Source organism: Narcine bancroftii, chromosome 3 (assembly GCF_036971445.1).
Source record: "Narcine bancroftii isolate sNarBan1 chromosome 3, sNarBan1.hap1, whole genome shotgun sequence".
In the NCBI taxonomy this organism is placed as follows: domain Eukaryota; kingdom Metazoa; phylum Chordata; class Chondrichthyes; order Torpediniformes; family Narcinidae; genus Narcine; species Narcine bancroftii.
In genome coordinates this window covers 123,552,549-123,578,680 of record NC_091471.1, presented here as the reverse complement: position 1 = coordinate 123,578,680, position 26,132 = coordinate 123,552,549, and the positions used below count along the sequence as shown (strand labels likewise).

At 45.1% G+C, this 26,132-nt stretch overlaps 1 protein-coding gene across 10 annotated transcripts in view; it reads left to right on the top strand.

The window, feature by feature from the left end:
* tbc1d19 (TBC1 domain family, member 19) overlaps window positions 1-26,132 on the top strand; it is a 114,374-nt gene that overhangs the window by 31,231 nt on the left and 57,011 nt on the right. For 9 of the 10 annotated variants that reach the window (XM_069925007.1, XM_069925005.1, XM_069925013.1 and 6 more), the window contains exons 5-10: window positions 5,133-5,207; window positions 5,291-5,354; window positions 6,497-6,543; window positions 10,761-10,871; window positions 21,536-21,608; window positions 22,768-22,806. In XM_069925007.1, the coding sequence (XP_069781108.1) occupies window positions 5,133-5,207; window positions 5,291-5,354; window positions 6,497-6,543; window positions 10,761-10,871; window positions 21,536-21,608; window positions 22,768-22,806 (409 nt within the window). The remainder of the gene's footprint in view (window positions 1-5,132; window positions 5,208-5,290; window positions 5,355-6,496; window positions 6,544-10,760; window positions 10,872-21,535; window positions 21,609-22,767; window positions 22,807-26,132) is intronic. The other variant, XM_069925010.1, reaches the window with a different exon arrangement.

Genomic DNA, 26,132 nt, shown 5'->3' with positions numbered 1-26,132 from the left:
CACCTTTTATCATACCTTAAACAACAGAATCCTTGAACATTTAGCTGCCAATCATGCCCCTCCTGCAACCAAGTTTCACTGATGGCTACAATATCATATTTCCATTTATCAATCCATGCTCTAAGCTCATCCACTTTCCTGACATTGCATTGCTCCTTGCATTGAAATGCATACACTTGAGAGAATGTCCCCACCCCCATATGCACTCTTTTGATTACCGTTTACTTTTACCACCCTCCCTCATTAACTTTAACATTCTGGTTCCTCACTCCTTTAAAATCTTGATGTTCTTCTACCTTAATCTCCGCACACTCATTCTGATTCCCACCCGCCTGCCAAACTAGTTTAAACCCTCCCCAACGACTCGAGCAAACTGCCTGCAGTTCAAGAGCAGCCCGTCCCTTTTGTACAGGTCAGACCTTCCCCAGAAGAGATCCCAATGATCCACAAATCCCCCTGCACCAACTCTTTAGCCATGTATTAATACCCTCTCTAACGCATAGAATAGGCAGGAATCCCGTGAATTCTACCCTTGAGGTCCTGCTTTTTAACTTTATTAATTTCATATATTCTTTCTTCAGTACCTCATCCTCATTTCTATCAATGTCATTGGTCCTCACCTGGACCATGACATCTGACTGCTCGCTCTTCTCCTACAGAATGCTCTGTACTCGATCAGAGGTATCCCTGGCACCTGGGAGGCAACATACCAACCGGGAGGCAACATATCAACTAGGAGCCCTAATCTTGTTCAGCAAACCTATCTGCTCCCCTAACCAGCGAGTCCTCAATTACAAGAGCTCTCCTCTTTTCCCCCCTTCCCTTCTGAGCCAAGAGGACAGCCCCCACACCAGAGACCACTGCAACTTGTCCCTGGTAGGTAGTTTTCCGCCCCCCCCCTTCAACTTCCCACCCCAGGAGTATCTAAAGCAGTATATTTATTATTGAGGGGAATGGCCGCAGGTGTCTGTTTCCCCCCCCCCCACCCTGGCCTTCCTTTTCCTTACAATCACTCAGTTAGCTGTCTCCTGTCTGGGGTGACTGTCTCCTTGTAACTCCTATCTATGATTGCCTCTGCCTTCTTTATGATCCAAAGCTCATCCAGCAGCAACTCCATTTCCCTAACATGGTTTCTCAGGAGTTGCATCTGGATGCACCTTTTGCAGGTGCAGTCATCAGGAACAATTGTGCTATCCCTTACCTCCCACATCCTGCACTTGGAGCATAGGACTACCCCAAATGCCTCCATAACCTATTCTTAGATTAATTAAAATAAACTTGCCAGCCTTGCCTCACTGGGAGCACTTCCTCAGTCTCTGCTCACCAAAGCCTCTTGAGCCAAAGCCTCAATTTCCCACTCCTTCACCACGCCACTCACTAGGCCAATCCTTGCTGGCTTTTCCTTTACCTAACTCACCCTTTATTGCTCCTTACCAATTTGCTTGATTTACCCAATTTCTCAATTGGAAAGGCCAAAGTCCAGACCCAGCGCCTTTTCTAAACTCCTAAAATCTACTGACCAACACAAGCAGACTATTTTCTAAACAGGGAGAGAATTGAAAATATCCAGGTGCAAAGGGACTGGGAGTTCTTGTACAGGATAGTGTGAAGATAAATGTGCAGGTTGAGTTGCTGAATAAGAAGGAAAATGCAATACTAGACCATTTATTTCTTTTTTATTGGTTTTTATAATAAATACAGTTCTATGAAAGGACTTAATTTCAAGAAGAATAGAATAAAAGAGCAAGGATGTGATGTTGAGGCTTTATAAGGCACTGGTGAGACCTTGGTGTGTTGTGAGCAGTTTTGTGCTCCCTGTTTAAGAAAGTGCTGACAGTGGAGAGGGTTCAGGGAAGGTTCACAGCATGATTCTGGGATGAAAGAATTAGCAAATGACAGCTCTTTGCCTGTACTCGTTGGAATTTGGAAGATTCAAGTTTATTATCCAATTGTACAAGTACAACATGACAAAACAGTGTTCTGCTGTCTTCAGTATGGTACAAAAACATTTAAACATATAAACAAACATAACACAGACAAACAATGCACAAGTTTTAAAAAAAGCTGAATAAATAGTAGAGTCTTGTAAGGTTTGTATGTGCAGTTCATCTGTTGTTCAGCAGTCTCAACTGCCTGTGGAAAGAAGCTGTTCCTCAGCCTGCTGGTTCTGCCTCTTATACACCAGTAGCTCTTTCCCAATGGGAATAGCTGAAAGATGATGCATGCAGAGTGATGAATAAACAATTCTGCGAGCCGCCTTCAGTCAATGATCCTGGTAGATCATGTCGATGCAGGGAAGGGAGATCCCAATGATCCACTCTGCCATTCTAATGGTCCTGTCTATGGACCAACGATTCAATACTCAAAAGCAACCATGCCACACTCCAGCTGACCTAGAAGCTTTTGATAGAGCTCCTGGCGAAAATTAACAGGATGGAAGTTGGTAGCCTTGCCTGACTCAGTTTTCTCAGGAATTTCATTTGCTATTATGCCTTCCTGATAATTGAAGAGATGTTCGTGCCCAGGATAGGCCACTACTTAAGTGGACTCTTGAGGAATTTGATGCTCCCTATTCTCTCCACCACTGAGCTACTAATGTGTTGTGAAGGGTAGTCGTCCCTTGTCCTCCTGAAGTCCACAATCATCTCCTTTGTCTTGTCCCTGTAGAGACTCGGGTTGTTATTCTCACATTATTTTGTGAGATTTCTCACTTCTCTGATGTGACACATCTTTACTGCTGTTGTGTCACCTGCAAACTTGATGACTCTGTTGGAGTTGGATTTAGTGTTGCAGTTGTGTGTCAGCTGCGTAAATGGCAGTGGGCTGAGCAGACAGCTCTAAGGTGTGCCAGTGCTAAATGAGGAGAAATTTCATGAAAATATTTTGAATTTTAAAAGGCATGGACAGAGTAGATATATAAAGGTTGTTTCCCATGGTAGGGGAGTCCAGGACAACAGGGCATAACTTCAGAATTGAAGGGCATCTGCTTGGAACAGAGATGTGGAAGAACTTCTGCTAGAGGATGGTAAATCTGTAAAATTTGTTGCCACAGGTAGTTGTGGCTGTCATCTCACTGGGTGTATTTAAGGGATCGATCGATAGGTTCTTGATTAGCCAAGACATCAAAGGTTATGGGGAGTAAGGCAGGTGGAAAATGGATATGATCATGATTGAATGGCAGGGCAAACATGATGAGCTGAATAGCCTATTTTTGCTCCTATTTCTTATGGTCTTACTGACTCCGAAGAACATGCATGAAGACTATGTGAACTATTTGATTCTTGTGGCAATCTGACAGGTTAAATGTTAACTTTTAATGTCATTTGGTTTTATTTCCAATTTAAGCAGAATTAGGTTTTTATGTGATGGGTAGAAAATATTTTTGAAGTTGACTTTTGGTTAATAAAGTTGATAAATAAGGGTTTAGGGCTGAAAATTGGGCAAATGGGAGTTAGGGAGGGTTAAAGGAGGTTTTGAATTTTCTGGCTCAGATGAAATTGGTGAATGGTATCATGGTATTCTATACAGGATCAGGAAAGTTACTCACTTGCCTCTTTTGCATTCAGAATTGCTCCAGTTATCCTCAATTACCACAGCATAGGGGAATGACGTGAAAAATCTGAATAAATAATTGATCATGAAAGATTTGTCACTCTCCTGAATGATTGCTCTCTAGGAAATAGTACCTTGTAAAGTTATCCATATTTTGAGCAATCAGAAATAAAATTATTCCGCTCCAAAGTCATAAAGTACACTGGCAGCTTGTTTCCCCTTGGATCTCTCTGAAATCTCTCCCCCTCACTTTAAATCTATATTCTCCAGTTCTAGAATTATTTATCCTTGAAAAAAATAGACTATAAGCATTCACTTTATCCATGCTCCTCAAAAGTTTACAGTATATCTATCTGATTCCTGCACTTCAGGGAATATCAACCTAGCCTATTCAACCCCTTCCCATAATTTAAGACCTCCAGTCCCTGCAACATCCTGGTGGATCTCTAATGTACTCAGTCCAATTTATTGATGTTCTTCCTTTAGCTAGGCATGAGAACACATACTCCTTGTGGTCAGTGTACTCACCGTATTTGGTGTGCTCCTCCCAATGCTGTATTGTGGTTTCCCAATTTTACACTTCATGGACCAACCCTGTGAAGAAACCATGCAAAATTCCTCCTCCTCCTCCTCCACCACCCTATGAACCTAATTGCTATGCAGTTTAAAAACACTTGAATGAAAAAAAATCACTTCTAATAAATAATTGTTTTAATAATGCATAGAATTTTTTGCAATCTCTGATATATTCTGATTTCTGAATTGATTTAAAAATATCAAAATAATTGTATTGTGGCAGTGTGAGTAGTGAAAGAAACACAGCCACTACGTTGAGGGTCGTTAATGACTGTTTTATTTTTTATTTGAATTTGGCGCCTGCCCCTTTAAGGGCAGCACTGGCTCAGTCACCCTGTGCGTGATGATGTCACAGAAGCTGCCTGGGGCGTGCGCCACATGGGAGATTCGACTGGGGAAGAAACCCCCGACAGCGCCCCGCCACGTGGCATTACAAGGGGTGCTGGTTCACCCTGAGTGAGTGCGCTGCCACAGTATAAATAATCAACACTCAACAAAAATGAGCCATGAGGTGGCATGGTTAACGCAATCCTTTTACAATACCAGTGTCCTGGGTTTGAATCCAGCGCTGTCTGCAGCAGTTTTTAAGTTCTTCTTGTGTCTGTGTGTTTTCTTCTGGGTGCTTAGATTTTTTCCACCTTTCAAGAATGTATGGGGTTTGTAAGTTAACTGGTGTATTTGGGTGACACGAGCTCATGGGCCAGAATGGCCTGTTACTGTGCTACATGTCTTAAAAAAATAAAAAATGTAAATTAATTTGTTGTATTAATCTTGAAATATGATCATGTCATATATTTACTTTATGCATGCTCAAATAAAACCATAATTTTCAAAATACAGTTGTACAAATGAGAAAAATTCTGGTATAAACAATGTGGCCTTGCTTTAAAGGCTGAATTTAAAAAAAACAATTTATTGGTATTCACAAAACCAGAGTTGCTATAAGATTGTTAGCTCTCAGGTTTCTGTCCATGCCTTCTGAAATTTGTGTGCCTTTTTTGTAGGTAAACTGGGAAAAGCGTGTTCTGAAGAGTTTAAACAGCATGTGCACGGAAATGAGCATCCCTCTAGCAAAAAAGGTACACTTAAAATGAGCTTAAAATGCTGTAATTATTGAGATGCAGAAACATTAAGATTGAAGCAACATTATTTTTCCAAGCAGAGATCAGCGGATGAACAGCGAGAGCTTTTGCACAAGTGGAATGAAATGGGGACTGACGAGCCAGGTATATTTATTATTGAAAGTCTGTTTGAATCTTGGGAATGGGGAACAGAAGACTTCATACGGATAATTGGAACTATTCCTCAGAGATTCATTGTTTTGGCAGAATAAAGGAGTTGCCCTCGACATTTCACTTTCTTATTGTTGCTTTAATACTGGGCTCTAAAAATGAATGTCCCATTTATCCATACCAGCATTATTTTTCCGAGTAAACATTGACCCAATAATGTTTTGGAACAAATTTCATTTTGTAATTAATGCCAGTGATTTATTTATATTGTGCTATTATGTTTTAAACATATTTGAAGCATTTTTTTTCAGTTAATGACTAAGATGCAAAATATCCTTAACCCATGTTAATATTGCAGTATACTCTAATTTTGACTAATTATGCTCCTGTGTAATATGTTGGAGTAGTTAATTATGAATTGCTCTTTCTTCATTTCCAAAATAAAGTTGAGTTATTAAATAAATTGAGCTGTTTGCTCAAATTTCTTTAAGTTCATTAAACCAATCTTATCACTTCCCTAGATAGCATAAATTCATGTTAAATTAAATATAGGTAATCCATTGTTATGTTTGGTCTCTCCTTTAATGGCATGCAAGTGCAAAATTGCTTAGAGTAAGCTATCTTATTAGGTTTCTGAATATTTAAATACTACTTCCTGGCAGATTCACAGGTGCAGTGGTCTTTCCCTTGGGGATCATGCAAATATTTTTCTCAGAGCTTCATTGATTTGTCGCCATAACACATAGGCCAAAAATCCTGTTTGAGGAACTTGGCAGGTTGACCATTATCTATAGGAGGAGAAGAATTTTTGATGTTTGGGGTTGCATCAGAACTGAGTGGAGAGGGAGATGGTCAATATAAAGTGGGAAGGGATGTGAGACAGGGCATTAGGTGATTGAATTCAGCATTTGTAGTTTATGTTTCTATTGTATGTCTGCATTTTTAATTTTTAAAAAATTTTTCACACTATGAACCATATCAATCAAAATACATACAAACATTTCTCTCTTAAATATACACAGTGGCATTTTCTCCCCTTTTTCCCCCCTACCCTCCCACCTTCCCACCCCCCCTTGATGTTGTTTAAATATGTATTTAGTTGATATTTGAACATCTAGTTTTGTACATTTTTCCAGATTTGAGTCACTTCCGACCAGTCTATGCTCCTAAAGATTTTCTGGAGGTAAGATTTCCCATTTGATCTGACTTAGTGAAAAAAAAATTAAATCTGGGCAGTGAATTCTAATGTGGTTTTGAGCATGTTCTCACTGACTTCATTGTTTTTATGTAATCTTTCATTTAAATCTTTAACAAATAACTCACTGTAAATTTGGAGTAGACAAATTCACTTATTCAGATAAAATATTGTACAACTCTGATTATCTGAATATTTTGGATAAATGAAGATATCCGAAAAAATTAGAAATCCTCATATATCAGAAATTTTTCAGAGCCAAACTGACCTCACAGGTTGAAAGAAAATTCACCCAACTTGAAATTAGTTACCTGCATTTCAGGTAACTTCCTCCGCTATCTCTTTCCATTTCTTCTTTTCCTTCCTCTATTGGCTTTTCTCTCCAATCCTCCTTCTCAAATCATCAAGGAGAGAGGTCTCCCTAGCAGGAGCAGGACTTTGGGCTCAGTCAAGTTCCTTCTCCTCCCCTTCCCTCCTAGCTCCTTCCCTCCCTCCCTCCTCAGCACAGCGCAACTCCTGACACTGACTCCAAACCCTCCCCTCGGCCTACTACCACACATGCACACTGGACTCCCCTAGGCCTAGGGGAGGATTCAGAGTCGGGATTTTGGTGTCAGGAGCTCCAGTGACCAGGGAGACAAGAGCCCACCAACTTGTCAGTGAGTGTTCCACCAGCCTGTGAAGCCTCCCGGGGGAATCAGTGGTGGAGCTGGGAACCTGTCGGGTATTGGCAGCAGAGGTTGGGAGGCCTTGGTGATTGGTGGCAATGTTCTGGCCAATAATTTTTTGGTGAGAATTAAACATTATTTTAATGCTTAAAAAGCTTTCCCTTATTGTTTGTTGTTGTTAAACATTGATATAAGTGGTTTGCTGTTGCTACTGAGCTGTTTTTAAAAAAGAAATGACCAGTTCTCTAACAAAAACCATTTATCCTACCATTTTGGATAATCGTTGTACTGTATTTTACATGAATTGTTGCTTTTATTTTGATTTTTTTTCAAAAATTGTTAGTCTCTATGACAGTGAATAACCAAATAAGACTTGAATGGAATGATGTACGGGAATGGGGTGGGAAAAAATGGAATTTTACCAGGTCTTCATTGTCCTTGCCTGTTCCTGCAGGACTTGGTTTGATAAGGATCTTTGATCCTTCTCCACGATAGTCTTCATTGTCCTTGCCTGTTCCTGCAGGACTTGGTTTGATAAGGATCTTTGATCCTTCTCCACGATAGTCTTCATTGTCCTTGCCTGTTCCTGCAGGACTTGGTTTGATAAGGATCTTTGATCCTTCTCCACGATAGATTAGGCACGATGGTGTGAAAGGGAGTTGGATTATGAGAATTTCTCAGCCCACACCATGATGGAACAGCAGCAACACGAGGACTGAGGCCCATTGGGTGCATCAGGGTTGTATGTAGCCCAATCATCCTATCAATTCCCTTCAGAATCTTATTTGTATCAATAAGATCACCTCAAATTCTTCTATATTTCAATGAGCATGGACTTAATCTGCTCAATCTTTTTTCATGTCATCCCCTTTATCTTAGGAATAAAACTTCTGAACTTCTTTTGCATTGACTCTAATTAAACCACATCCTCCCTTAACTATGGAAACCAAAGGTGTGTATAGTAATCGAGGAGTGGTCTCACTAATGTCCTATGAAAGTTGTATCAAAACTTTCCTTTATACAGTACATTTCCCCATATCCGAAGTTCTGAATTCTGAAAAGATCCAAAAACTGAACTTCTTTGCAGCACCCGACATGAAGTCGCAAGTTGAAAAAAAGATGATTACCTAACTTCCCCTTGTGAGGTCTTGATGCTCTGTTGGTGTCAGTATGGTAGCAACAGAGCTTAGAACCAGCCAGGAAGACTGATGCTGAACGGCTGGATGTCGGCTCAGAGAAGCAGGCTGGAATCACAAATCATCAGTGAGCGACTGAAGGAAGTTGGAGGGTCAGGGTGCACATTAGGAAAAATTAGGTGCAAGGGTCAGCCCTTAAACCAAAGGGCATGAACACTGATTGTCCTCGTTTCAGGTAACTCCTTCCCCTCTCCCTTTCCTTTTCTTCCTTACCCTCCATTGTACTTGGTTTACAAACTGTGTGCTGCTGTCTCCCAGCCACAAGTGGTCGGAATAATCGTTTGTCCCAACATCATCAAGGAAACCGGGCTCCTGACCAGGAGCAGGGATCATAGTCAGGACCGGCAGTGGTGGGGAGGTGTCGGGGACTGCTCACAGCTGATGTTACTATGGTGTTTGTGGGTTTTTTCAGTCTTGTTCCTATAACTGAAAAAACTCAAAAACCAAACAACGTTTGGTCCCGAGCATTTCAGATACAGGGAAATGGACTCCATACTTCTTGCAATTAAGGTCTACCCCTGTAAGTTTTACTAATTAAATGGATCTGATTGCTAAAATTTTTATTTCATGTCTCGGACGCCACCCCTCATCTCCTTGTATTGCAATGTTTTGTGGCCTCACTTCATTAAAGAAATAACTTTTTTTCATTCTTCTGTCCAAATTGAAAACCTCACATCTTCTCATATTATGGTGTCCATCCTACTTATTCAATCTTACCATATCCCTTGCTATCATAATCTGCTAAATCATCTATTTCTGTATCATGAACACATTTTGCAACATTACAGTGATGTTAGTTGGTTGTTTTTCCAGACTCTTTTGTGTAGTCTTCCAAAGGCGCTATTTGCCTTGGCGAGTCTGTTGTCTATCTCATTGTCGATCTTTGCATCTGATGAAATGGTGCAGCCGAGATAGGTAAACTGGTTGACCATTTTGAGTTTTGTGTGCCCGATGGAGATGTGGGGGGGCTGGTAGTCATGGTGGGGAGCTGGCTGATGGAGGACCTCAGTTTTCTTCAGGCTGACTTCCAGGCCAAACTGAAAAACCTCACAAAGATAAGCGTATACAGAGCCGTTGTCATACCCACACTCCTGTTCGGCTCCGAATCATGGGTCATCTACTGGCACCACCTACGGCTCCTAGAACGCTTCCACCAGCGTTGTCTCCGCTCCATCCTCAACATCCATTGGAGCGCTTACACCCCTAACGTCGAAGTACTCGAGATGGCAGAGGTCGACAGCATCGAGTCCACGCTGCTGAAGATCCAGCTGCGCTGGATGGGTCACGTCTCCAGAATGGAGGACCATCGCCTTCCCAAGATCCTGTTATATGGCGAGCTCTCCACTGGCCACCGTGACAGAGGTGCACCAAAGAAAAGGTACAAGGACTGCCTAAAGAAATCTCTTGGTGCCTGCCACATTGACCACCGCCAGTGGGCTGATAACGCCTCAAACCGTGCATTTTGGCGCCTCACAGTTTGGCGGGCAGCAACCTCCTTTGAAGAAGACCGCAGAGCCCTCCTCACGAACAAAAGGCAAAGGAGGAAAAACCCAACACCCAACCCCAACCAATCAATTTTCCCTTGCAACCGCTGCAATCGTGTCTGCCTGTCCCGCATCGGACTTGTCAGCCACAAACGAGCCTGCAGCTGACGTGGACTTTTTACCCCCTCCATAAATCTTCGTCCGCGAAGCCAAGCCAAAGAGAAAGAGACAGTGATGTTAAATGAAAAGTCAGTGTAGATTACAAGTAGTTTTTTTTTCTTTTCAAACTTTTTATTAAGTTTCAGGTTAATAAACATAACAATAACAAAGAGATCAGGGTGGCATTTTAATAACTGCTAATGTATACAAATACAGACATTGGGTACGTAGTTTTTATTTGTAATTTCCATTATATAAGTTAAAATTGGGCAGATGTTATTTAGCAGAAAAAAAATGCCAAGGTTTTGGTTGTCAGTTTTGACTCAGATTAACAGATTGTTACAAGACTACAAGTCACTTCAGTTTGGTTCTATAGTTGCAGAGCTGCCTCAAAAATGGAATGAAATTAAGTGGTTATTTAGTGATGTTTAGGTTTGAATTGCTCAAACATATGGGACTGTAGCAATGTGAGAATTACCCTCAATGAACCCATCCAAACCAATAATATGCTTTATGATTAAAGTACCAATAACTGGAGGACAATGGGATATTTATCATAGGAAACTTTATCTTCTTTTCTGTTGGTGAAATAAAGTGTTTTTGGCGTGTTTGTCTCAATTTCTGTATATGCCTCTGTCAGGAGGAGTACTTGTATGAAAGCTTTAATTTTTATCTCGACTTCACTTTTGGGTTTTCAGGTTCTGATTAATCTTCGGAATCCAAATTACAATGGTGGTGACCCAACAGGTCTGCACAGTAGTTGGGGTTTAATCAATGTCCCTTTGCCAGTAAAAGACCTTCCTGAGCTGGTAAGAGGAATTTTACTTGGAAAGTAAGCATTTTGATGAACTAGTTAACAATTGGCTAACTGGCCAAACTTGGGTCAATTAAGGGCAGTCAACTAAATGATCTGCTGTGGGCAAAAATAGAATATACAGTCTTTATTTTTGTAGATAGATTTTTTCATGACATTAATAAATGTGCTAAGTAGAAATCTACTTAAATTTAGTATACATGTCACTGAGGTACTGTGGATAAACTGTTGGTTAAAGAATTATTGAGATTGGTTAATGAAAGGACAGGGATTTGCATGAATATTAGGACGTCGCAGTTTCTTCAAGAGGCTCTAAGAACTAGAGGGGCCGAGATGGCCTGTTTCCATACTGTAATTGTTTAATACATATATCTCTGTCAAATTTTGGAACTCCAGAAGGGATTCCATCTGTTTTCCTGTGTGCTTATATTTTTAAGATGCCAGATGGGCTTTCTAATTTATTTGTTGGGGTCAGCAATGAGACCACAAGAGATTATTTTGGTGTGTAATGAAATAGAGGGTGCTTATGTCAAGAATGTTTCGTCCACTGATACTCTTGGTCTTTTAAGTTTACTTCTGTTTCTCCCATTGAAACTGTTAGACCTGCTGAGTTCCTCCAGAAAATTGTATTTTGCTTCATATTCCAGCGTCTGCAGTCTCTCAAGTTCATTGTCATCTGTCTATACGTATACAACCTGATGACATTACACAATACATAATAATTACATATATACACTTAAAATAATATGTATATAAATATTTTGAGACGATTTACTCTGTTACTGGATACTGCTCATCAATCTCACAGCCTATGGAAAGAAGCTATTTTCCAGCTTGGCAGTGCTGATTTTTATGCTCCTGTAACATCACCTTGATAGATAGAGGGCCAAAGATGCTGCATGCTTGATGGAAAGGGTCTTTTATAATCTTTTGAGGCCTATTTAAGAAATGTTCCCAGTACGGGTGGTGTATGGTTAACGTTGTCGTAGAACTAGCGATCGGGGCTGCGGTTCGAATCCCTCGCTGTCTGTAAGGAGTTTGTATGTTCTCCTTGTGTCTGTGTGGGTTTTCTCTGGGGGCTCCGGTTTCCTCCCACTGGTCAAAATGTACCGGGGTGTAGGTCAATTGGGTGTAAATTGGGTGGCACCAGCTCATGGGCTGAAAGGGCCTGTGCTGCATGTCTTTAAAAAAAAATAAATTTAAATAGTGATCGTCTTGGCTGTTTTGATGATCCTCTATATTGACATTCATCCTGTATTGACTCGTGTCTTAAATGAACCTTTTACTTGCTCTAACATTATCTCAATTCGCTTTGGGCATCTGAGCATATGGCCCAACCTTTGTAATGGTTTTGTGTTAATTATTAATCTTTAAAGTTTAGTTGTAAAATATTTAGTAAAGTTAGATTGAGGGCTGGATTCAGGATCATGCAGAGACACACAGTTACACTCAGAGAGGCCACTTTTGGAGTTGAAGCATCTGAGGAAAACAGAGTTATAAAGCTGAAGTAGTTTTTTTATTTGAAATCCAAGAACAATGGGTGTTGGCTTAAAAGCATTTGTGTGTACACACAGAATTCTGCTGGCAGTTATTCAAACATGCAGGACTTTTAATTCAATTATCTGCAGACAGGCCAGAGTCTGGGCTTGCAATTCATAGTTTTGAAGTGGCTCTAAGTGGACAGAAATGCTTTTAACATGTGAATTAACTTTGGAAATACTTTAAAAGGCCATTTGGCATGATTCATGCTTCTGGAGAAATGAAACAAATGATGTCATGTGTCATGCGATGAGAATTTTCAGCGAAAGATATTTCTGGAAGCAGATTTTTAAAACCCAGAAGGAAGGTGACCATCCTGTGAAAGACAGGATTGAAGATACAGTAACCAGAAAAGGTGCTGTTAACACAGAATAAGGCTTTTCAAGGAGGAAGATCATTTCTGACTGACTCTTTAAGAAAAGATGGCAGTTCAAACATGTCCTTTCCTATTTGGGCACTTTGTTTAACCTTTGTCTGGTTTGTGAAGTCAACGGGGAAGAAAATAGGAACTTTGCTGCCTCTTGAAAATGGGACCGATTCTTTGTGCGGAACACAGATTCCAAAATCTCCATGCACAAGAGAGAAAATCATTCATATGAAGAAACGTTGCTCTGAAAAGAACAGAACATAAGATATGAGAGTTTTAAAGCGGTCTGATGACTTGATGTCTCAACATATTTCATGATTGTTTTTGAGCAACGATTTAAAGAAATCTGATGCCTCACACTTACTCCATAATTGCTTTTGAACAGCAGTAAAGACTGAGTTTCAACACAAAAGCTTTCTGAGATTTAACTTTAAAATCTCTTCAGAATCAAGCTCAAACTGTAATGGTTTAGGTTTTAACACACATACATATTTACATTTGCGCATAAAGTTTAGAGTTGAATTTAAAGTTAAGTAAGAAGTTTTACGCTGTTAATAATAATAATAAAATTCTTCTTTGGCTTGGCTTCGTGGACGAAGTTTTACGGAGGGGATAAATGTCCACGTCAGCTGCAGGCTCGTTTGTGGCTGACAAGTCCGATGCGGGACAGGCAGACACGGTTGCAGGGGAAAATTTGTTGGTTGGGGTTGGGTGTTGGGTTTTCCCTCCTTTGTCTTTTGTCAGTGAGGTGGCCTCTGCGGTCTTCTTCAAAGGAGGTTGCTGCCCGCCGAACTGTGAGGCGCCAAGATGCACGGTTTGAGGCGAAATCAGCCCACTGGCAGTGGACAATGTGGCAGGCACCAAGAGATTTCTTTAAGCAGTCCTTGTACCTCTTCTTTGGTGCACCTCTGACATGATGGCCAGTGGAGAGCTTGCCATATAACATGATCTTGGGAAGGCGATGGTCCTCCATTCTGGAGACGTGACCTACCCAGCGCAGTTGGATCTTCAACAGCGTTGATTCGATGCTGTCGGCCTCTGCCATCTCGAGTACTTCGATGTTAGGGATGAAGTCGCTCCAATGAATGTTGAGGATGGAGCAGAGACAACGCTGGTGGAAGCGTTCTAGGAGCCGTAGGTGATGCCGGTAGAGGACCCATGATTCGGAGCCGAACAGGAGTGTGGGTATGACAACAGCTCTGTATACGCTTATCTTTGTGAGGTGTTTCAGTTGGTTGTTTTTCCAGGCTCTTTTGTGTAGTCTTCCAAAGGCGCTATTTGCCTTGGCGAGTCTGTTGTCTATCTCGTTGTCGATCCTTGCATCTGATGAAATGGTGCAGCCGAGATAGGTAAACTGGTTGACCGTTTTGAGTTTTGTGTGCCCGATGGAGATGTGGGGGGAGCTGGTAGTCATGGTGGGGAGCTGGTAGTCATGGTGGGGAGCTGGTAGTCATGGTGGGGAGCTGGTAGTCATGGTGGGGAGCTGGTAGTCATGGTGGGGAGCTGGTAGTCATGGTGGGGAGCTGGTAGTCATGGTGGGGAGCTGGTAGTCATGGTGGGGAGCTGGTAGTCATGGTGGGGAGCTGGTAGTCATGGTGGGGAGCTGGTAGTCATGGTGGGGAGCTGGTAGTCATGGTGGGGAGCTGGTAGTCATGGTGGGGAGCTGGTAGTCATGGTGGGGAGCTGGTAGTCATGGTGGGGAGCTGGCTGATGGAGGACCTCAGTTTTCTTCAGGCTGACTTCCAGGCCAAACATTTTGGCAGTTTCCGCAAAACAGGACATCAAGCGCTGAAGAGCTGGCTCTGAATGGGCAACTAAAGCGGCATCGTCTGCAAGGAGTAGTTCACGGACAAGTTGCTCTTGTGTCTTGGAGTGAGCTTGCAGGCGCCTCAGATTGAAGAGACTGCCATCCGTGCGGTACCAAATGTAAACAGCGTCTTCATTGTTGAGGTCTTTCATGGCTTGGTTCAGCATCGTGCTGAAGAAGATTGAAAAGAGGGTTGGTGCGAGAACACAGCCTTGCTTCACGCCATTGTTAATGGAGAAGGGTTCAGAGAGCTCATTGCTGTATCGGACCTGGCCTTGTTGGTTTTCGTGCAGTTGGATAACCATGTTGAGGAACTTTGGGGGGCATCTGAGGCGCTCTAGTATTTGCCAAAGCCCTTTCCTGCTCACGGTGTCGAAGGCTTTGGTGAGGTCAACAAAGGTGATGTAGAGTCCTTTGTTTTGTTCTCTGCACTTTTCTTGGAACTGTATAAGGGCAAAGACCATGTCAGTAGTTCCTCTGTTTGTGCGAAAGCCGCACTCTGATTCTAGGAGAACATTCTTGGCGACACTAGGTATTATTCTATTTAGGAGAATCCTAGCGAAGATTTTGCCTGCAATGGAGAGCAGCGTGATTCCCCTGTAGTTTGAGCAGTCTGATTTCTCGCCTTTGTTTTTGTACAAAGTGATGATGATGGCATCACGAAGGTCCTGAGGCAGTTTTCCTTGGTCCCAACAAAGCTTGAAAAACTCATGCAGTTTGGCATGCAGAGTTTTGCCGCCAGCCTTCCAGACCTCTGGGGGGGGATTCCATCCATACCTGCTGCTTTGCCACTTTTCAGTTGTTCAATTGCCTTATATGTCTCTTCCCGAGTGAGGACCTCATCCAGCTTTAGCCTTAGGGGCTGCTGAGGGAGCTGGAGCAGGGCGGAATCTTGGACTGAGCGGTTGGCACTGAAAAGAGATTGGAAGTGTTCTGACCATCGATTGAGGATGGAGATCTTGTCGCTGAGGAGAACTTTGCCGTCTGAGCTGCAGAGCGAGCTTTGGACGGGGTGAGGGGCCGTACACAGCCTTTCTTTGGCTTGGCTTCGCGGACGAAGATTTATGGAGGGGGTAAAAACAGCCTTTAGAGCCTCGTAAAAACCCCTGAAATTGCCAATGTCCGTGCTGAACTGGGTTCGTTTGGCGAGGCTAGTCCACTACTCATTTTGGATCTCCCGGAATTTGCGCTGAAGATGGCTGCATGCACGACGGAAGGCTTGTTTCTTCTCTGGCCAGGACGGCTTTGTAAGGTGAGCCTGGTGGCAGCTCGCTTCTTTGCCAGCAGCTCCTGGATTTCCTGGCTGTTTTTGTCAAACCAGTCCTTGTTTTTCCTGGAGGAGAAGCCCAGTGCCTCTTCAGTGGATTGCAGTATGGTAGTCTTCAGCTGAACCCAGAAGATTTCAGGGGACGAGTCCATGAGGCGGATTGTATCCTCGAGCTTTGCTTTGAGGTTTGCCTGGAAGTTTCCTCTCACTTCGTCTGACTGCAGGTTTCCAACATTGAATCTCTTTCTGGGGGCTTTACTGTTCCTGGGCTTTGGCTTGAAGTGAAGGTTGAGCTTGCAGCGAACCAGCTGGTGGTCAGTGTGGCATTCTGCGCTGGGCATGACTCTGGTGTGGAGCACATCTCGTTTGTCTCTTTCTCGCACCAGGACGTAGTCGAGGAGGTGCCAGTGTTGGATCGGGGATGCATCCAGGTAGTCTTCAGGCTCTCCCTCTGCTGAAAAAGGGTGTTTGTAATGACAAGCCGCTGTTCTGCGCAGAGCTCCAACAGGAGGCACCCATTGTCGTTGCACTTGCCAACACCATGCTTGCCCAGGATTCCTGGCCAGGTTTCTGAGTCTTTGCCAACGCGAGCGTTGAAGTCGCCAAGGATGACAACCTTGTCGGCTGTAGGGGTGCGTTGAATGAGGTTGCGCAGGTCAGTGTAGAACTTGTCCTTTTCTGCTGGTTCCGCCTGGAGGGTTGGAGCATAGACACTGATAAGTATGAAGCGACGCTTGTTTTGAAGGGGGAGTCGCATGAACATGATCCGGTCCGAGTGGCCTGTCGGGAGGTTTTCGAGTTTGGAGGCAATGGAGTTCTTGACCATGAATCCTACACCAGATAGGCGTTGTTCATCCATAGGCTTGCCAGACCAGTAGAGTGTGTAGCCCGCGCCGCGTTCTTGGAGGCTGCCTACATCTGCAAGGCGGACTTCACTGAGAGCGGCTATGTCGATGTCAAGTCTGAGGAGTTCATGTGCAATGAGGGCAGACCGACGTTCAGGTCGGTGGCTGTCAGCCTTGTCTAGCATGGTTCTGATGTTCCAGCATGCTAGCTTGAGTTTGTGAGCATCTTTTGAGGGGGAGGGCGTGGAGGGGCAGGGCGTGGAGGGGCAGGGCGTGGAGGGGCAGGGCGTGGAGGGGCAGGGCGTGGAGGGGCAGGGCGTGGAGGGGCAGGGCGTGGAGGGGCAGGGCGTGGAGGGGCAGGGCGTGGAGGGGCAGGGCGTGGAGGGGCAGGGCGTGGAGGGGCAGGGCGTGGAGGGGCAGGGCGTGGAGGGGCAGGGCGTGGAGGGGCAGGGCGTGGAGGGGCAGGGCGTGGAGGGGCAGGGCGTGGAGGGGCAGGGCGTGGAGGGGCAGGGCGTGGAGGGGCAGGGCGTGGAGGGGCAGGGCGTGGAGGGGCAGGGCGTGGAGGGGCAGGGCGTGGAGGGGCAGGGCGTGGAGGGGCAGGGCGTGGAGGGGCAGGGCGTGGAGGGGCAGGGCGTGGAGGGGCAGGGCGTGGAGGGGCAGGGCGTGGAGGGGCAGGGCGTGGAGGGGCAGGGCGTGGAGGGGCAGGGCGTGGAGGGGCAGGGCGTGGAGGGGCAGGGCGTGGAGGGGCAGGGCGTGGAGGGGCAGGGCGTGGAGGGGCAGGGCGTGGAGGGGCAGGGCGTGGAGGGGCAGGGCGTGGAGGGGCAGGGCGTGGAGGGGCAGGGCGTGGAGGGGCAGGGCGTGGAGGGGCAGGGCGTGGAGGGGCAGGGCGTGGAGGGGCAGGGCGTGGAGGGGCAGGGCGTGGAGGGGCAGGGCGTGGAGGGGCAGGGCGTGGAGGGGCAGGGCGTGGAGGGGCAGGGCGTGGAGGGGCAGGGCGTGGAGGGGCAGGGCGTGGAGGGGCAGGGCGTGGAGGGGCAGGGCGTGGAGGGGCAGGGCGTGGAGGGGCAGGGCGTGGAGGGGCAGGGCGTGGAGGGGCAGGGCGTGGAGGGGCAGGGCGTGGAGGGGCAGGGCGTGGAGGGGCAGGGCGTGGAGGGGCAGGGCGTGGAGGGGCAGGGCGTGGAGGGGCAGGGCGTGGAGGGGCAGGGCGTGGAGGGGCAGGGCGTGGACCGGCAGGGCGTGGACCGGCAGGGCGTGGACCTGTCCTCGCGCCTGCGCAAAGGAGCTTTTAGGTGGAGTGCTGTGCGCGCAGTACTGGCCCCACTCTTTACACCCATGGTTTGTGTGCCGTGGCCAAGCAAGCTGGGACATGGCAGCGAGGTCCTTGGGTCGTAGGTTTTATATCGGAGTGGCCTTCTCCTATGCAGGTTTCTTACCCGGGCTGGAGGGGCCTGCCTCCCCTTCTAGGTCGGACCATTCTGCCTCCCCTTCTAGGTTGGACCATTCTGCCTCCCCTTCTAGGTCGGACCATTCTGCCTCCCCTTCTAGGTCGGACCATTCTGCCTCCCCTTCTAGGTCGGACCATTCTGCCTCCCCTTCTAGGTCGGACCATTCTGCCTCCCCTTCTAGGTCGGACCATTCTGCCTCCCCTTCTAGGTCGGACCATTCTGCCTCCCCTTCTAGGTCGGACCATTCTGCCTCCCCTTCTAGGTCGGACCATTCTGCCTCCCCTTCTAGGTCGGACCATTCTGCCTCCCCTTCTAGGTCGGACCATTCTGCCTCCCCTTCTAGGTCGGACCATTCTGCCTCCCCTTCTAGGTCGGACCATTCTGCCTCCCCTTCTAGGTCGGACCTTTCTGCCTCCCCTTCTAGGTCGGACCATTCTGCCTCCCCTTCTAGGTCGGACCATTCTGCCTCCCCTTCTAGGTCGGACCATTCTGCCTCCCCTTCTAGGTCGGACCATTCTGCCTCCCCTTCTAGGTCGGACCATTCTGCCTCCCCTTCTAGGTCGGACCATTCTGCCTCCCCTTCTAGGTCGGACCATTCTGCCTCCCCTTCTAGGTCGGACCATTCTGCCTCCCCTTCTAGGTCGGACCATTCTGCCTCCCCTTCTAGGTCGGACCATTCTGCCTCCCCTTCTAGGTCGGACCATTCTGCCTCCCCTTCTAGGTCGGACCATTCTGCCTCCCCTTCTAGGTCGGACCATTCTGCCTCCCCTTCTAGGTCGGACCATTCTGCCTCCCCTTCTAGGTCGGACCATTCTGCCTCCCCTTCTAGGTCGGACCATTCTGCCTCCCCTTCTAGGTCGGACCATTCTGCCTCCCCTTCTAGGTCGGACCATTCTGCCTCCCCTTCTAGGTCGGACCATTCTGCCTCCCCTTCTAGGTCGGACCTTTCTGCCTCCCCTTCTAGGTCGGACCATTCTGCCTCCCCTTCTAGGTCGGACCATTCTGCCTCCCCTTCTAGGTCGGACCATTCTGCCTCCCCTTCTAGGTCGGACCATTCTGCCTCCCCTTCTAGGTCGGACCATTCTGCCTCCCCTTCTAGGTCGGACCATTCTGCCTCCCCTTCTAGGTCGGACCATTCTGCCTCCCCTTCTAGGTCGGACCATTCTGCCTCCCCTTCTAGGTCGGACCATTCTGCCTCCCCTTCTAGGTCGGACCATTCTGCCCGGACCGGGGCCGAGGCCGCCGCTGCTTTCCCTGTGCCCAGACTGGGGCTGCCACCTCCTACTTTCTGACAGGACCGGGGCCGCCGCCTGCCTCACTCGACCGAGGCCGGGGCCGCCGCCTGCCTCACTCGACCGAGGCCGGGGCCGCCGCCTCCCCTTCGCTCTTGCCCGGATCGGGGCCACCGCCGTGTACCGGGGCTTGTAGGTTAGTTGGGTGCATTTGGGCAGCACGGGCTCGAGTGCCGAAAGGGCCTGTTACCATGCTGTATGTCTAAAATTTAATTTGGAGTGGGAGGTGGGGGTGGGAGGTGGGGGTGGGGAGAACCCTATCCCACTTTCCAGGGGGAGATAAAATGATTTCCTGGGTGACTTCACAGAAGATGGATGACTGAATGTTTTGAGTATTCGTCATGTAAACATTTCCTGGAGCATGGGTGTACAACTTGGTTGGAGTGGACAAATTGGGCAGAAGAGCTAGTTTCATGTTTTGACTATAAACAAGGCTCATGGCAACTTCCCCATTACAGCTGGTGTTAGAATATACATCCTTTAATCAAGCAGCAACAATATCAGCACCACCTGTGTCATGTGTACCATGTCAATTAATTGACCTGTATCTGCCTTGATATCTCTATCAGCCTGACTTCAAAGCAACAGTGGCAATAGACATGTTGCTGCAGGAGAATAGACTTTTGAAGTATCATGGCTGCATGGGACTAGTAGTTTCTCATAGATGAATTTGCTATCCTCAACCATAAGAAGAATACACATCTGACATTCACAGTAATCAAGAGTTCATTGCAGCTTTGCCAGAACTGTGTACTTCTTGTTTTGCTGTCTAATAGAATTAATCAGTACTGTTCAGTACAACGAGATAGACAACAGACTCGCCAAGGCAAATAGCGTCTTTGGAAGACTACACAAAAGAGTCTGGAAAAACAACCAACTGAAACACCTCACAAAGATAAGCGTACACAGAGCTGTTGTCATACCCACACTCCTGTTCGGCTCCGAATCATGGGTCCTCTACCGGCATCACCTACGGCTCCTAGAACGCTTCCACCAGCGTTGTCTCTGCTCCATCCTCAACATTCATTGGAGCGACTTCATCCCTAACATCGAAGTACTCGAGATGGCAGAGGCCGACAGCATCGAATCCATGCTGTTGAAGATCCAACTGCGCTGGGTAGGTCACGTCTCCAGAATGGAGGACCATCGCCTTCCCAAGATCATGTATGGCGAGCTCTCCACTGGCCATCGTGTCAGAGGTGCACCAAAGAAGAGGTATAAGGACTGCTTAAAGAAATCTCTTGGTGCCTGCCACATTGACCACCGCCAGTGGGCTGATATCGCCTCAAACCGTGCATCTTGGCGCCTCACAGTGCGGCGGGCAGCAACCTCCTTTGAAGAAGACCGCAGAGGCCACCTCACTGACAAAAGACAAAGGAGGAAAAACCCAACACCCAACCCCAACCAACAAATTTTCCGCTGCAACCGTGTCTGCCTGTCCCGCATCGGACTTGTCAGCCACAAACAAGCCTGCAGCTGACGTGGACATTTACTCCTCCATAAATCTTCGTCCGCGAAGCCAAGCCAAAGAAAAGATTTAGTCAAGTCAGCAATAGATAACTGAAACTCGTGTTGAGAAAATGTGAAATCATTTAGTTCTTTGACCATTTTCTTTTAAGCTAATTGATAATTACCATTAGTTTGCTGCTGAGCCCAAAATCTTGGCCAATGAATTTCTTTGGATTACATTTTTGTAAGATGGAAATGGCTCGTCTTCTGTACCTCGTGAATATCCTTTTGTAGACAGTTTCTTGGCTAGAGAGTGGCTTAGTAACTATATCCAAGGGCTCTCTCTACACTTGTCTTGAATTGACTGGATGTAAGACCACCTGAGCCAACAGAATTTTGTTACTCCACTAATCTGCCATTAATGGACTTGCAGTCATTCTCTTTTGGCATATCTGAAGGCAAAGACTTGCAGGTTATGAATTGTTGGAACAAGCCCATGCTCTGTCACTCAATGATACATATGTATTGGAGAAGAAAAACACTGGTGCATGAGATACAGCTGATTATGCTCTTGATATTAATTGTATTAGAAACCTTTTGATAGAAACATGTATTACAAATAAGTTCAAGTTTTTTTTCTTTTTCTTGAAGAGGGAATTGTATACAGAACTTGGTTTGAATTATGAGCAACTTGGTATTGATGATTCATTGCGGATCTCTCCTGGTGAGTATTTGTAACTATTAAATGGTTTTAAAGTTTCAAGGAATTACTAAGTTTTAGGGACTTAATGCTGATTACAGACAAACTAAATCACAGCACCATGATGAGGGTACAATCATTACCCTGGTTTTGTCTGCTTGTCCTTGGCCTGACCAGGTGTTTTTGATGCTTCCCCTGTTGCAAATGTGTGCTGGTTGATGGGCTAATTGATTACTTTTAATTATACCATGTGCAGATGTGTGAGGATTTGATGGGTTTATGGGAGATGATAGGTTTGTGGAGGAATGGGATTGATGTGAGCTCTAAGTCACATAATGGTCTCCGATTTTAGAAAGAAATATATTGAAATTGCTCAAGTCTATTCCTCTCTCTTGCTGCCTTTAACTCTGCACCTTGTAATTACTGTATGATCTATGCTCATCAATGTCAAACTTCTGGGCAAAATTCCACCATTTTATGTTATTTATTGTATTAAGTGAAATGTCACAGTATTCTTTTACTTGATTGCGGTTTACTGAATAAATTTGTTGAAATTGTGTCATGTAATTATTTCATTGTTTAGGTTACGCATGACCAATTCTAACATGGACTTTAAAATGTGTCCTTTAATTCAAATATGCTAAGCTGTTTGTTTCTTGCAGCTGCTATGGCTTTCATAAATATAGTGAGCTGCGTAAATGAAACATTGCTATAAAACATTGATAAATGCAGTTTGTGGTGCCCAATTTAAGAGATGGTGTTGTAGAAACTGTGTAAACAACATTAATTCAGCAAGGTAATGCTGGAGATTTGAGAATAGTTACAAATAAGATGCAGGGGCATTTCTTTTTGAGAACAGCCATTGATGATGAAGAGCCATGAATTTAAGGTTGACTTTGAAAGAACAGGAAGCAGCTATAAAGAGATGGTGCATTTTTGGACATGGTGTATCCTAGAGAACAGAGCACTGGGATGAATTTTAAGGTGTGTCGATAAGGGAAGTCACAAATATGCAAATTTTAAATAGTTTCTGTAACTATAGTAAACATTTATTGGTCAAGATTTTAAAAAAAATTGTCAAAGTCACTTCTGAATTGTAAAAATTTGCTTAATGACTGGATGATGTTGTGAAAGATGTGAAATGCTCTTTAATATAACTCTGTTAATGCAAATCCTTTTACAGAACCTTTTGAAATTGAGTACATACGCCTTGGACAAAAAGGTGAGCACTAACTGGAATGATAAGAAATCCAAATAAATTGATTTACTTATTTTTGTAAAAAGAATCTAAGATGGGTAGGAAACTACTGAATGGTCAAAAGGACCGTGGCAAAGATGGCTTTCAGTCATGCATTTCAATAGGTTGTAATAGTTTGAGATTAAAATGCCCTAGCCATTCATTAATTTCTTCTACATGTGCAGAAAAACTTTAAAGGTGTAAACTGTTACATTTTTTAAAATCTATTTTTTAGTTAATGCAAACTTGTCTTTTAAAGAACTGTTATTTGCACAAAAGATGCTAACTGCTGGGTTTTTGTATTTTGTTGCTTCTTTGGGCAGGATGGAGTGGTCAAAGGGGAATTGCCTCATTTGCAGTGTTTGAAGCTTTTTACAAAATTTTACAGAAGGAAAAAAGTTGTAAACAAGACATAAGGAGATAACAAGAGATCTGGGTGGGTTAACTGCAGTCAAATACAATCTGCTGGAGGAACTCAACAGGCCAAGCAACTTCAGTGGGAGAAGAAGAATGGCTGACATTTGAGCCAAAACTCTTCTTCAGGACGGAAAAAGGTTAAATCGGGAGCACTGTAAAGAAGACAGGTAGGAGGGGTGAGACAGGGCTCCACATAGGCTTGGCAAACTAGTCAGAGGTGAAACCTAATAGGAAGAAGACAAAGAGAGAACAGTAAGAAAAATAAACTAGTCAGGTGGAAGAAGATGGGTCATACAAGGTATAGTGGGTGATTAAAGTGTCAGTGGTGGAATCTGATAAGAGAATTGTGGTATGGAGAGAGATCGGATGGAAACAGAGCAGTGGGAGATTGTGGAGAGATTAGAATATTCTAGTGGAGGGTGAGGTGGATGATCTCTGGAGCAGGAGGATGAGAATAGATGGGATGGTGGGAAGGGGATGAAAATGGGATGGGAAGTGAAGAAAGGGGTACAGAAGAAAGGAGAAGGGACTTGTTAGCTGGAATTGGAACATTCCATGATCATACCATTGGGTTGCAGACTGCACAGACAGAATAAGTGTTCTTGGTTGTGATGGGCCTTCACTGGCAGTGAGCAAGGGCCAGGACAGAAAGGTTGGTGTGGGAATGGGAGTGGGGGTTGAAATTGCCTTGGAACCAGGAGCTCTGGGTGGCTATTGTGGACAAAGCATAGATGCTCTGCAAAATTGATGCCAAGTTAGCATTTGATCTCACCAATGTAGAGGAGGCTACACCAGGAGCACCGAATGCAGTGAATGAGGTGAGAGGAGGTGCATGTGAATCTTTGCCTCTCATAGAAGAGTTGTTTAGGACCCTGGATAGTGATGAGGGAGGAGATATAAGTATTACATTTCCTGTTGTTGTAGGGGAAAGTACAGGAGGCAATGGAGAGGTGGGTGAGGAGTGATGAGCTGGCAAAAGAATCATTGGGGAGTGATCCCTGTGGAAAGCAGAGGGGTATGGGGAGGGGCAGATGTGTCCAATGGTGTTGTCAACTTGCAGCTGACGACAAAGGATGATGCATTGAATGCTGGAGGGTTAAATGGTGAGGATGAGGAACCCTATCCCTGTTCTGTTTGGAGGCAGGAGGGGTAAAAACAGAACTCTGAGAAACAGAAGAAATGGAGGAGAAAGGTCTATTGACTGCTGTATGGGGCAAATTGCATTATTTGAAAAAGAAAGATTTTCTGATGCTCTGGAATGGAGAAATTGAGGCACCAGCTTTTGTTTTGGTTTCCTTTTCTTGCACTCTGCATATGCCTTAAAAAGAATGAAACAGGAAAGTCTGTAGATGCTGTGATTGCAGTAAAAACACAGAAATGCTGGAGGAACTCAGTCAGTCTTATCAGCGTCTATAAAAAGCAAAGATGTGTTGCCGACATTTCAGGCCTGAGCCCTTCAAGGAATAAACAGAACGAGCCTGAAGCAGGAAATCTCAGAATTCAGACAATGCTGGCTGGGGTAGGAATCCAGACCAACAAAAGGAATTAATTGGAAATGATAAGGGGAGAGGTAAGAATTTATCATGTCTGTGTGAAAGGAAACAGGGAAGGGAGAGACTGAGCTGGGGGAAAGCGATGGAAGGGGTGGTTTAACGAAAGCCAGAGAAATGGCTTTTAATGATATTGTCGGAGTAACGGAGACATGGCTGCGGGAAGGGCAGGATTGGGAAATAAATGTTCCAGGGTACACGTCCTATAGAAAAGACAGAAAGTTAAGAGGAGGTGGGGTAGCTCTGTTGGTAAGAAATGAAATTCAGGCGTTTGAAAGGAAAGACATTGAAATAGATGGGGTAGAGTCTGTTTGGATAGAATTAAGAACTTGTAAAGGCATGAGGACCATAATGGGGGTCATTTACAGGCCTCCGAAAAGTAGCTTAGATATCAGTAGAAGTATAAATCAGGGATTAAGAGTGGCATGTCAAAGTGGTAGCAATACAGTAGTTATGGGGGACTTTAACATGAAGGTGGACTGGGATAATCAGACGGGGGCAGGAGCACAAGAGACTGAGTTTATTGAATGTCTACGAGATACTTTCTTGGAGCAGCTAGTGGAGAAACCTACCAGGGGGAAGTCGATTCTGGACTTGGTGCTGTACAGTGACGCAGAGTTAATAAGTGACCTCGATGTAGGGGAGCCATTAGGAAATAGTAACCATGGTATGGTTACTTTTGAGCTGCAATTAGAAAGGGAAAAAGAAAGGAAATCGGAAGCATCTGTACTGCAGTTAAATAAAGGGGATTATGCAGCTATGAGGGAGGAGCTAGCCAAAATAAAATGGAAAGATACACTAGCTGGGAGGACAACTGGGAAAAAATGGCAGGTATTTTTGGACATTTTTCACAGGTTTCAGGACAAATTTATTCCAAAGTGGAGGAAAGGCTCTTGGAGATGCAAATGGCAGCCGTGGCGAACTAATGAAATCAAGGGTAATATCAAATCCAAAGGGAGTAAGTATAGGATAGCGAAGTGGAGTGGGAAGTTAGAGGATTTGGAAACCTTCAAGGAGCATCAGAGGGTAACTAAGAAAGTCATAAGAGAGGGGAAAATGAAGTACGAGAGGAAATTAGCAAATAATATAATGGAGGATAGCAAAAGCTTTTTTAAATATGTGAAGAGGAAGAAATTGGTTCGGTCTAAAATTGGTCCATTAAGAATGGAAAAGGGTGAAATTATTACCGGAAACGAGATGGCTGAGGAATTTAACAAATACTTTGCAACTGTCTTCACCAAGGAGGATATAGGTTATGGTCAGTTAGGGGGTAGTGGTCATGCGGTATCAAGAGACTTGGGGAACTTTCCTGGGGAAGTAGGGGATCTAATGGATATCCGGATC